Source organism: Triticum aestivum, chromosome 6D (assembly GCF_018294505.1).
Source record: "Triticum aestivum cultivar Chinese Spring chromosome 6D, IWGSC CS RefSeq v2.1, whole genome shotgun sequence".
NCBI classification, from domain to species: Eukaryota; Viridiplantae; Streptophyta; class Magnoliopsida; order Poales; family Poaceae; genus Triticum; species Triticum aestivum.
In genome coordinates this window covers 167,122,965-167,135,620 of record NC_057811.1, presented here as the reverse complement: position 1 = coordinate 167,135,620, position 12,656 = coordinate 167,122,965, and the positions used below count along the sequence as shown (strand labels likewise).

At 43.1% G+C, this 12,656-nt stretch overlaps 1 protein-coding gene across 3 annotated transcripts in view; it reads right to left on the bottom strand.

Moving 5' to 3' along the window:
- Nucleotides 1-6,214: 6,214 nt before the first annotated feature.
- LOC123144334 (arf-GAP domain and FG repeat-containing protein 2) overlaps nt 6,215-12,656 on the bottom strand; it is an 8,033-nt gene continuing 1,591 nt past the window's right edge. For 2 of the 3 annotated variants that reach the window (XM_044563432.1, XM_044563433.1), the window contains exons 3-14: nt 11,787-11,848; nt 11,542-11,629; nt 11,395-11,456; nt 11,212-11,305; nt 10,624-11,097; nt 10,050-10,523; nt 9,806-9,976; nt 8,046-8,150; nt 7,769-7,963; nt 7,417-7,531; nt 7,252-7,318; nt 6,215-6,678 (exon numbers count right to left, since the gene is read on the bottom strand). In XM_044563432.1, coding sequence (XP_044419367.1) covers nt 6,561-6,678; nt 7,252-7,318; nt 7,417-7,531; nt 7,769-7,963; nt 8,046-8,150; nt 9,806-9,976; nt 10,050-10,523; nt 10,624-11,097; nt 11,212-11,305; nt 11,395-11,456; nt 11,542-11,629; nt 11,787-11,848 — 2,025 coding nt within the window. In that variant the 3' untranslated portion in view covers nt 6,215-6,560. The remainder of the gene's footprint in view (nt 6,679-7,251; nt 7,319-7,416; nt 7,532-7,768; nt 7,964-8,045; nt 8,151-9,805; nt 9,977-10,049; nt 10,524-10,623; nt 11,098-11,211; nt 11,306-11,394; nt 11,457-11,541; nt 11,630-11,786; nt 11,849-12,656) is intronic. The other variant, XM_044563434.1, reaches the window with a different exon arrangement.

Sequence of the window (12,656 nt, the reverse complement as noted above, 5' to 3'; positions counted from 1 at the left end):
CACCACTCGCCGCCGCCCCGGGGCCCCGCCGCCCCACCGCCCGCCCTCTTTGCCATCCGCCGCAGACGGCAAAGAGCCTTTGCCATCCGCCGCCAGGAAGCAGACGGCAAAGCAGCTGTTTACCGTAGCCTTCTTTGCCGGAGCCTTTTGCCGTCCGCGGCTGACGGCAAAGGTCTTTGCCGTCCACCTTTCGAGCCTTTGCCGTCCGCCGTGGCAGACGGCAAAGAAGCTGTTTCCTGTAGTGTAGGTTCATTGTATTGGCAAGAAGTCCTATGTATGTAGCAATGGAACATCATGACTCTCCCAACACAAGAATCAACAATAGAATGGAGCATGTATAGAACATGGCAATAGCAACAAGTATCTCCGCCAAACATGCAAAATACACATAGAAGTAGTATAATGGTGAATCAATGGTAAATGTAAGCAATGGTCACAATTGCATGACAAAAGCATAAAAAGAGGCATAACATGCAAAGTGAACATAGCACAATGGGCAAAAGGTGACAAGTGATATATAGCCCATGGTCGTGTGAGAACCAAGTAAAAGATATGTGCATAGTCCTTGCGCGAAGGGAACGGTGGTAAGGATAATCCACGGGATCCCAAATCATCGTTGCTCAAGAGCTCGTTTCGTCAAGTCGTGGGATTGTGAGGTTGACGAGTATTCATGAGTACCTACACAAACAAAGGCAAAGGGAAAATTGTGTGTGCGTAGTATATGTACACATCATCCATTATGATGCGCACGTGCATGTGTTGGTTAGCACAGAATATCCAATGCTCAAATAAATGAGACGCATGATATAGAAACATGTCATCCAACATGATAGGTTTGTTGTTATGTATAGCACAGTGAAGACTCCAATTGCGTAATGCATCACTAGTAATATCTAGAGCATTGTCATCAATTGTATGCATATGGTGCACACAAGGGATGGAATCATGCGATACACAATAATTTTCATGGCATGACATATGAGATGAATTGCACAAATTTTGAAAGGGTAGTTTAGCAATATCATCGCAAGAGAAACACATACCAATAACCATGACCTTATCATCTATGCCATAAGTGCAAATGGGATTTATTTTAATGGGGCATGCATAGTTATTATGTTGAGATTGTAATGATGCAATATGGTAGATCTCACTCATAGCATATGACAAGTTTAATGGATTGTCAAACATGACGTGACCGATAGAATTTGCACATGAAATCCTATCGAGCATAGCATCACAACTAGGCAATTCAACATGCCCATCATCATATTCATCATAAATAGGTGGCACATCTAAGCAAGACATATAGTATGCGATGAATCCATAAGGTGATCGACATCATGCAAGCAATCATTTCCAAGATAGTCCACTAGTGGGACAAGAGAAGTATCATCACCTATGTTACCTTTAGAGCTCCGCTCATGTGTTGTAGGTGAGGTTGCCAAAATTGACGCTTGGTCAATAGATTCATCAACTTGATGGTACCATGTGGGGGCGCAAAATCATCCATCATGGCCATCGGTTTGCCCATTGGAGGTATGGACTCGTCCAGGATTGGCGCTTCGTCTTGTTGGAGATCTAGCACCAAAAAGTAAAACACACTCGGAGTAGAGGGTAAGTCGTTAGAAATCATAGTGGCCTCACATGACGTCTCAACTACCTCACTCACTAAGTGTTGTGGCTCACTCACTCCCGATAAGATGCTCTCACTCATATGGTTGGTGGAGTCACTCAAATGGCACTTAACCTCACATAGGATGTGTGGCATGCTCTCATGTGTGGTGCTAGTGGTGGTCACACTCATCCTCTCATAGGAAATGCACTCAATGTCATATATGGTGGAGTCACTCATCTCACACATGGGGTGGTGGCTCTCCTCACATGGCAATTGGGGCATCTCGCCATATGTGGGTGTCGGAGAGATGTAGGTGCAAATGTCTCCATGCTCAACTCCGATCGCCGCCTTGGTTGAATGTCGTAGGAAGTGGCAAATCATCGCTCTCCTCCGAGACCAAAGAGAGGGTATCATGTGCGGTCTCGTAGCGTGACTCGGAGTATGAGTCCCATTGGGGCGCCATCTTCATGTTGTTGAAGATGTTCACGCTCGTCGCCGTGGTCGAAGGGGGTGGCCCTTGCTCAACCGTCTTGTCGCTGTCTTGTTGTATGAGGCCCATATGATGTGGCACCTCGTAGTTCGTCTCCATGACCGAAGGGAATTTCCCATGCTCAGACATCTTCCTTGAGGGGCTTCCAAAGATGGAAGTGTCGCCCTCGCTTGTAGGTGGTTGCCTTGGACTTGATGATGTCGATGTAGGCGTACTCATGGGAAGTAGGCGAAGATGTCGTACGTCCAAAGGCAAAGATGCCTTGATAACACTTGGCAAAGATGCCGAAGTGGGGGTGATAGCCGTAGCTTCCTCTTGGTGGTGCTTGTCTCGCGATCCTCTCATGTGCTCATGAAGGTTGACCATAGCTTGATGTAGAGCTTGTTGGGACTTGTAGGTTTGCGCTTGGCGAGCATCTTCATGTTGATGATGTCATTGTCGTGCTTGAGCTCGTAGTAGATGTCGTTCGTCGTCGTCGTGCACATGATGCTTGGAGATGACTTGCCCTTCATGAAGATGTGGATCACGAATGTGATGATGGTCACCATTGAGATGTGGACGTGGACGAATTGCGCTGCATCGCTTGGGTGCTCCGAAGATTTGCGACTCGCTCGCCGCCGCCTTGAGGATGACGAAGGAGAAGAAGACTTGTAGTCGGATAATATCCGTCGGATTTCCACCATGTGTTTGTTGTGGTAGTCAAACATGCCATCGATGTAGTCCCTTTTCCTTGCTTTGGAATGTCGTATGTTGGTGGCGAGGTTGTCGATGCGCTTGCGCAAGGTAGATTGTGCGCCTTGCATTGCTCGTTGTAGTTCGACGGTGTGAGTGATGGTGACGTAGTTGTTCGCGCCGTCGTTGTCGTTGAAGACCGGAGATGAAATGCTTCGCCTCTCCATCATAGGACTCAAGCAAATGTGAGTGGAATAAAGAGAAGCCTTACCCGATGTTGAAGACGGATCAGTGATCACTCAATAATGTATCAAGGAAATAGCACAATTGGTACCAGATCTTGTCAATTCTCACACCTACACAACTAAAGCTTTTGCTGGAGCTTGGTGAGGATAGTGGCACAAAAAATTGATGCAATTGTTAGCAAGAGTCAATAATGTTGAAAGAGATTCACAAATTCACGAGTGAAACAAGTAGACCAATAGCAATGGGTGGCACACGGAAACACACACACACACAGATAGATAAATGGGGTTGTGCAACCAAGGAATGAGCACAAAATGTGGAATCCACGGAAAATGCTCATGTTGCACAACTCAAGAGAGACGCTAGCACGATTGATCAAAACGCGGATACGACACTTGTGCACAACCTATAAGATGCAAAATGTATCAACTTATATCCCAAATATGCTATTGTGTATGATGTTCCGGTGTCTCTCTCAATTTGATCCAAGATGATCGGATATGACAACCTTATATGCAATGTGGTATGATGCTATGGCTATTGGTTACAAGCTCTTTGTTCACACTTTTTCTTTTGCTTAAAAGCTTACTCTTTTTTTATATGGCCACTATGCGAAATGCACAAAGCAAGATAGCAATTGTGTATATGCGGGAACAATCTTGTGACACAAGAGATGATATGATGATACCAAGATGATATGGTATGTATGCAATGGAAGGTGTAGATCGATGATCACTAATGTGCACAAGTAAAGTTGCCGGCAATACTCAATGGCTAGTCTCGATAGGCAAGTGACGCAAAATGGGCTAGGGTTATCAATACTATGGCAAGAAGATTGTACAATGACGGGATACCATGGTACCAAGATGATATAGAGGTTACTGTTCTTGCGTACAGTTAGGGTGTCAAAATGGTGAAGGTGGTCGATGTCGAATCCTTGGCGAAGCTGAGCGGCGGTGTTGTCGATGTCGAACCGTTCCTAGTTAGCCGAAACACCCTAGGAAACGGAAAAACCATAACTCAAAATCTCCAAAGGCAAATGTCAAATGGTGCTAGCGGATTGCGGTGGTGGTTTTGAAGTTGGCAATGTGAAAGTGGTGGTGCTGGTTGACGAAGAAGCAACCGTCCCTAAGTAGCCGAAACACCTTAGGAGACTCAAATCACAACTCAAACAACCACAAATGGAATGGGCAACAAAATGGGCAAGGTACCGAAGGCTATGGTGGTAATGCGGATGATATGGTGGTGGCCCTAGGCAAAGATGCCAAAGTTCTAAAAATTTGATGGAGCCAAATGATGGAAGTAGTATTTTTGTGGGATGGGGAATGTCAATAGCTTCAAAACTACTCCCTCCGTTCCTAAATATTTGTATTTTTAGAGATTTCAAATGGACTACCACATACGAATGTATATAGACATATTTTAGAGTGTAGATTCACTCATTTTGCTCTGTATGTAGTCACTTATTGAAATCTCTAGAAAGACAAATATTTAGGAACGGAGGGAGTAGCTAAAGAACGTCAAAGATGGACTCCGGATGAATTGGTTATGGCCAAAACAAGAATTCAGCACAGTCGGTTTCAGGGTTACCCGGACACCCGGGAGGAGGTCCAGCTGATCCGGGAGTACATCCGGATGATCTGGGTTCGTCAACTCGGGTGTGTGGGTTATCCGGATGTCCGGGTGGGTGTCCAGCTGAGCCGGGAGGGTCGAGATGATCCGGGCAGGTCAACTCTGCTCGGGATTTCCTTCCGGGTCGCGATTTTGTGGCGGAAATTTTCGATCTCGGGGTCAAAATTGGACGAATTTCATGTATGGAAGGTGGGGAAACTTGTGGAGAGCTAGATCCACTCGAAACACAACGAATCCATGGATCAAAATCAACAAAACATCATCAAACCAACAAATCATAATAAAAAATTGGGGCTGTTTTTGCTGGGGATTTTCGAATTTAGGACGAAATAGCAAAACAAGGCTAGAAAACGGTGGGGGGACTCCAAATTCGTGATCAACGTGGCTCATGATACCAAGATGATGTAGAGTGAAACCCTAGGGCCGATCTTTCACGATTTGGAGTGGGGTTCTCTCTCTCTCCCTCCCTCTCTCTCTCTCTCTCAAAAGAGTAGAGTAGATAGGAGCAAAGCTCACATACAAATGAACTAATACAATGCTAATCCTAAAATGATGGAGGAGTATATATAGACTAGGGGGCGAAGGGGTACATGGGCCTCGGCCCAAGTCATACACGTAGGCGTGGTCCGGATGATCCGGGCGACCGTCCGGATCATTCGGATGTGTCGTAGCAGTCGCGGGTGGCCCGGATGTCCGGGTTGGCGTCCGGATGATCTGGGTGGTTCCAGATTGTCGGGGTGTTGGTCCGAATGATCCGGCTTCGGCCTGGGGCTTGATGTCCTCATGTCGCGTGTCGGTCCAGATCATCCGGGCAGCTCCTGAGTTGCTCGTTCTCTTCTTCCTTCTCCTCTTCCATGCTTGACCTTGGTCCTTTGATTCTCCATGGTCGTCTCGGCTCTCGGCTGTGCCTGAGTATACACAAGGTCCATGCATGAGGTAGTGGCCATGTCTCACATGTAAAAGGTCCATGCATGAGGTAGTGGCCATGTCTCATATGTAAAAAGTGACCGTTCAAAGAGGAGCAAGTTAACCTTGTGTCCAATGACGTGTGCTCAAGGTCTCAACATATGCTTGGGGGGTAGTCATAGTGTACATGGGATGACTGTAGGATGCTCGCATAAAAAACTCTCCCTTAGCCCCTTAGCCAATGGGAAGTTGGGGTCAAGTTGGTCAAGTTTACAAGATCCTATAAATTTATTCCACAGACGTCTTTTTGGCCCAAACTTTCTATAAATGGTACTCCCTCCGATCCAAAATTATTTTATTTTCTACAGATACATGATCAAGCTCTAAGTCTGCACCCGAGCCAAGCACCAACCCCAAGGCTCGGAGGGAACAAACAGGCAAAGTCCAATCCAAGTGTATTTGTTGCTCAAACTTGTGTGTATAGATCGTTCCTCCCAAGAAATAGCAAGAAAAATAACCATGCCTGGAAGAAAGGATCCATATAATGCAATAATAGCGTGAGACCAAAACAACTGATTAATCACAATTATACGTCCTTCAGTCATGCATTGCAATAAACATTAAAATTGAATAGCCAGCTGGACTAAAAATAACATTCTGAACTAAGTACACTATCAGATATGGCCGCTCGAAAGATCCCAATCAAAAACCATACAAGGCATAGGGTCTCTGTGAATATACATCGGATGCAACGCACACAGAACACCAAACACAAATATACAAGAAAATAGGGGCTAGAAGAACCGCAGAACTCCTGCTCCTGAAGCTTATGTGGAGCTACAGTGACAAACACATAACCAGTAATATGAAACAAATTTTCTCCAGGGCTTTGTGCATTCTTATCACACTGGGCAGTGGGCACCACAAACCAGTGGTCTGAAGATACACAAGATACCATAAACAGGTAACATGGTACGTCCACATTTGATAAGCCTTTTACCCGAAAGGATTTCCACCCACAGCACCATAGGACGGTGGGGTGTTTGGCTGGGAATACCTAGGAGCAGCTTGTTGATCATAGCCTACGCCGAGGGAACCAGCACCTCCTTGTTGCCTGTGATGTCACGAGTAAGTCGGAGGTGTTGCCAGAAAGATCACAATAAACATACAGCCACATACAGCCTTGATCGCTCTTATCAGATTTGAAGATGCAAACAAGGACTACCCATGTCATTGCAAGTGGGATGCTAGTAGGATGAAGATGAAATAATCACAGGATTGCTTTGAAAGCTGGTGGCATTCAGTGGTTTATCTCGACCATCCAATATGACCCAATGGCCAGAAGTGACAGTTCAGCGAGTTCTAGTTCCCTATTTAAGGTGGGTGCTATTTTTTGTTACCTATATTATACTCCCTCCATTCCCAAATATTTATCTTTCTTGAGATTTCAACAAGTGACTACATACGGAGCAAAATGAGTGAATCTACATTCTAAAATATGTCTATATACATCCGTATGTGGTAGTCCATTTGAAATCTCTAAAAAGACAAATATTTAGGAACGGAGGGAGTATATGACTAAGATGTGGAATAGAATAGTTGGAAATAATAATTAACTCGGCTCATATGCAAAGCATAGCACTAACATTTCAACTTACAGGATATACTGATAACAAGTATAGCTCACCTTGGAAGCATGCCATTAGGTAGCTGCTCAGGCATGTTGTTTGAAACATGCTGCATCATGTAATGGTCTGAAGTCGAAACACAAATTAGTACCGCATGTCAAAGTAGTAGTAGTAATAATAAAGAGCAACAGTGTAGAGACGGTGATGAGGAACTAAGTAAATACTTTGATGTACAGATGGCTGATACATCTGCTGAGGCTGCTGAGGTGGAACTCCAAAACTAGAGTTACCAACTAATGTTGGGTTAGTAGCGCCTGCTGATGCTCCCAGTGGTCGGGACTGCTCAAGGTCACAACAAAAATGAGTTAATAGAACAAACGATGAACATAGTTAACATTAAGCAAGAAACCAACAAGTTAATGTGGATAATATCAAGGTAAAGCAGGAAGTGTTTCAAACTGATTCACTTAACAATTATTTTTTTGCTCAACGTTGAAATACTTGAATTGGAGGAGAAAATATGCAAAATTATTCTACTTTCAAATATTATGCAGAAGAGAAAATATCTAGTTATACCATGTGAGCTTGAATTGGGGCTGCCTCATTTCCGAGGTCAAAAGGGTTTGAAGCTTTCGCAGGTTGGGGATACGCATTTTGCTGATATACAGGCTGTTGATACGTAGGTTGTTGGTATGTAGGTTGCTGATACATAGGTTGTTGATATGTAGGTTGAGAAAATGTTGCCTGAGGATATGACTGCATTCCCTGCAACTGGGAGGACATTTTTGTAAGACAAATATTGACAATGATCTCAAATAATAATCATATGAATCACTATCGTGAGAATGAATACCATTGCAGCAGGATACTGCATGCCAAATCCCATTCCAGACTGGGGAGCTCTCTGCCAGCCAGGCATTGCTGGAGTTGCTGATGGATATAGTGAAGTAAAGAAATCCTGCAGAGATTCGATCTGATGTTAGATGTGCCGATGCAATGATTTCATTTAATGGAATGGTTTTGACAACATCAGCTTATCACGTTCTTAAAAAGACTGACACATTTATCTTCAATTGACAATTAGGCGATGGTCTTGAAAATGAACACATGTCAACACATATGAACAAAAGCTGTTAACATCAATGAACATGTGTTATACTCCCTCTGTAAAGAAATAAACGACTTTTTAGATCACTAAGTTAGTACTCCCTCCGTTCCTAAATATAAGTCTTTTTAGAGATTCCAATATGGACTATATACGGAGCAAAATGAGTGAATCTACACTCTAAACTATGTCTATATACATCCGTATGTAGTTCATGTTGAAATCTCTAAAAGGACTTATATTTAGGAACGGAGGAAGTATTTCTTTACAGAGGGAGTACTATTTTATGGAGAACAAAAAATCAAGCTAATACCTACTATGATTTTGCCACCCGCTAATGATGCTCTCAGGTACTCCCTCCGTTCCAAAATAGATGACTCAACTTTATACTAACTTTAGTATAAAGTTGAGTCATCCATTTTGGAACGGAGGAGTATTTTTTTAGTTTTTATAATCTACCATCTGGTTTCTTCAGATATAACTTGTTGGCCTAACAAGATACGGCATGCCCAATGCATCAAAACAGTCATTAATACTTTTGTAGCCCTTCCATGCCTTGCATTTGTTTGATTAGGAATTGCAATTACTACAGGTATTTATATAGTTCTATTTCTGCATGATAAGTGCTTATATCCCACTGAAATGTGATCTAATATCCATAAAAAACCACATGGCCCCATCTAAATGCAAGTACCGAACCTCTCCCTAAAAGTAGACATACTAATGCTAGTAAAAAGCTCCCCGCCTTAGATACATCAAAAGAATAACAATATTCTCAGCCCTGGCTTATCATGCCTTTGTTGAAAAATACTCCCTCCGTCCCAAAATAAGTGTCTTTGATTTAGTACAACTGTAAGGAGGGAGCAGATGACAACTATCTTTGATTCTTCGTCAACTACTAATGAATAAAAACTATTTCATTTGGTTAGGTGAAAATCATGCCATTGGAATTGATTATAAATATCTGATGATATTTTACTAAGTACTAACATAATTATAAAAACAGTAACGGTCAAAGTTGCATACCGGAGACTGCAAAACAAAAAGCTAACTGGATTCAGAATGGAGGGAGCAGTACTTTGCGGTAGCTGCAGTGTAGGGCATGCAAACTAATAGTGTGTATATTATGCACTTCCTCCGTTCCTTTTTACTCCGCGTATGAGATTTGTGTCAAGTCAAAATGTGCAAAGTTTGACCAAATTTATATTAAAAATATCAACATATACAATACCAAATATATGTAACATGGAACTACATTCTGTAATGAATCTAATGAAATTCATTTGATATTGTGAATGTTCATACTTTTTTCTATAAGTTTGGTCAAACTAGAGATACTTTGACTTCAGACAAAACTTATATGCAGACTAAAAAGGAACAGAGGGAGCATACCACATCAATCAAGCAATGGGTGAAAATGGAAATCTGGAATAGCTCATAGGGTGAGGGCATATAGAACGTGTTCCCTTGATAGCTGCTCAATAATTTACAAGTAATTAATCACATACCACTGGCAGTGCTGTCCGCCCACTGGATTTGCTGTCATGAGAAGACGTTGCTTCTTGAATACCACTGGTTCCTTGAGAATTTGAAGGCAATTGAGATGGAAGACCACCCATAGAGGCAGCCACAGCAGATTGATGAACTGCAGATCCTTGGACAGGCATTCCTGTTGAGACCTGTAACACAACTTCTTTCAATAAAATACTCATTCGATGCACACTTCTTGAAATTTTCTGCGAAGGGAGGTACCTGATTGCCTGAGATTCCAACGGGTGGACCAAATAATGAAGAATGTGATGTATCTATCATGGACAGCTGTCCTCCATTTGCTTGCGGATCAACAGAAGTTGAAAAGGCTGACGTATTGGAGGCAGAGGGTGTTTCGGAGAATGATAGTTGTGCAAGCACAGACTCAAGTGGATTTACGGTGCTGCCTACTTGTGGTGTTTGCTGCTGCTGGCCAAAAGCATCAAAAGATGCCCAATCACCGCCGCTCACTGATGGAGCACTTTTGCCTTGTTCAAGAACATGTTGCGGCGTTGTTGCGTTAATAGGCTGTGCACTAACTGGCTGCTGTTGGGGTGTAGGGGCTGTCTGTGATGGCGGGGCAGATGCAGTGGGTTCAGGATCTGCACCAAAATCAATTAAACTGACTGGAGTTGCTGCCTTCGTCTGTTCCGAAATCCCCTCGGAAGAACCAATACTGCTGGCAGTAGATGTCCTCTGCAGTATGAAACATGCAAGACAAAACAGTTAAATATGCTAACATTTCAAGGGTATCTAAAACCAGTGTCTGAGAGGGATTGAAAACACCAAGAACAACCTGTGCCTGAGGTGGAGGCTCAATGGTCCTGGTTCCATTTGGTTTTGGAGGGTCAATCGGTCTGGCTACATTCGGCTTTGGAGGTTCATCAATCCGAAGTTGAGGAGCATCATCACCCAATATCTCCCTCACTGGCCGTACAACAGGAGGACTAGATCCGTTGGCTTCTCTCTGGTAATTTGGAGACCCAGTCTCTGGCTTTCGTGGTTCAGAAAACCTGCGGTCCTCGAACCTTTGAACTGGAGTTGTTTTCCCAGATCTATCGTCGACAGCTTCAAAGTGGCGGGGGCTTTTCTTATAGTCATTCTGGTCATAGCCAGGACTACGTTCTCCATAGGAATGTCTGGAATTTCTGTCATCACTCCGTCCACTATAACTCCGACGGTCAGAGTAACTTTCATTGTATGGTGGACTTCTTGAACCACCCCGATTTCCATCAGATCTTCTATTTTCGCTATGTTCATCCTTATCGTCCTGAATATGCAAATCAACCAGCAAAAAATGAATTTACAAGATAACAGAGAGTTTCCCAAAATTGATGGCAGTTATCACAGCAGAAATGCTAGAGCTATAGGGAGCCAGCATCACCTTTCCCCTCGGTGGTCTATCAGAGCTTCTTTCTCCTGTATATCTCCGCTCCACGTAAATATGCTTGATGAAATTCCTCAATTTGTCCGTATTACTGAGACAGTATGAAACAGTCAAACAGGTCAGAATTCTAAAGGCAAAACTAACAAGTTATAACCTTGAACATGGACAAAGAAAGGTAACCTGCTGTCAGGGTATGGATTACGCTGAGAATCCCACTCCTTGAAAAATATTTCTCTAGCACGCTACAAGTTATGCAAACACCATGTCAAGTTAAGCAGAAATACATGAACTGATGGAAAATTCAGAACTATAGGAACATGGAAATACCTCATTTCCTCCTCCTTGTAGAGCAGTGACTTCTTGTGCGGTAAATTTAGCCATGGAAACAGATTTCACCCGGTGAGTGAACTCTCGGCTAGGAGGAGCAGAAAAGAAAAATCAGGCAATTATTATGGAAGGCTAACTTCAATCATTCCAATTGGGGGTTGTGAACCTGTTATTTAAATCGACCATGATACATCTAGTTTAACAAAACTAAGACGAAATGAAAGAGAACTGAAAAGGAATCTTACTGTGCTCCACTGCAATTGGTACAAACGAAGGTCCAGAAATTTGTGCACACATATTGTGGTCCCTGTTCATACCAATATATGTGGTGCATCAGTATTTCAATCTTTAGGAAACATGTAAGGTATACAAATAACAAGCAACATGGAAGATGGGCAAAATGGCCTATATAATTCACAAGCTGGCACTCATAAGTTCTGTTTATGGTGGAATGGAATAAAATTAGCTCTGGGGAAATGCAAGGAAAACTGAATTGCAGCAAGACAATGGGCACAAATCTGAGCTAATGAATCTTCAAATTGTCAAACTTCATGCACTAGCCAATGCAACCAAAAGCCCTAACTGATGGAAAGGGCTAGGCAATCCGTATGCCTCAAGGGGCCTACACGTGGACACAAAGGGGGGAACAACAATTTTTGGATAAATTGCAAAAGCCAGGACTTGAACTCAAGACCTTAGGCCCTGATACCATGTCAAGCTTCATGCACTAACCAACGCAACCAAAAGTCTGAACTGATAAAAAGGGCTAGGCAATCCACATATACACTTCGACACAAATATGACATCAATGGGCACAACTGTTTCTACTGTCAATCACATCCATGGCTTGTCCATTTTGCATTGTTCTTCACGTTAAAAACATTAGATGGTTGCATCATATCAGAGACACGATGGAGCTATAGAGCATAACAACTAATGCAATTTTATGCATAGCAAACTAGGTAGGTTTCAATTGTGATGTCAAAATAAAAGGGGTGCGGCCTTCAAATCAACCCATCCTGCTGCATACTCAGTAGTAAGCACTAGAGGTGTCTCAAATAACAGTAGATATCATGTGCACTGGCGGAGCATCGGCGGGATCAAAGGGGTCCCCG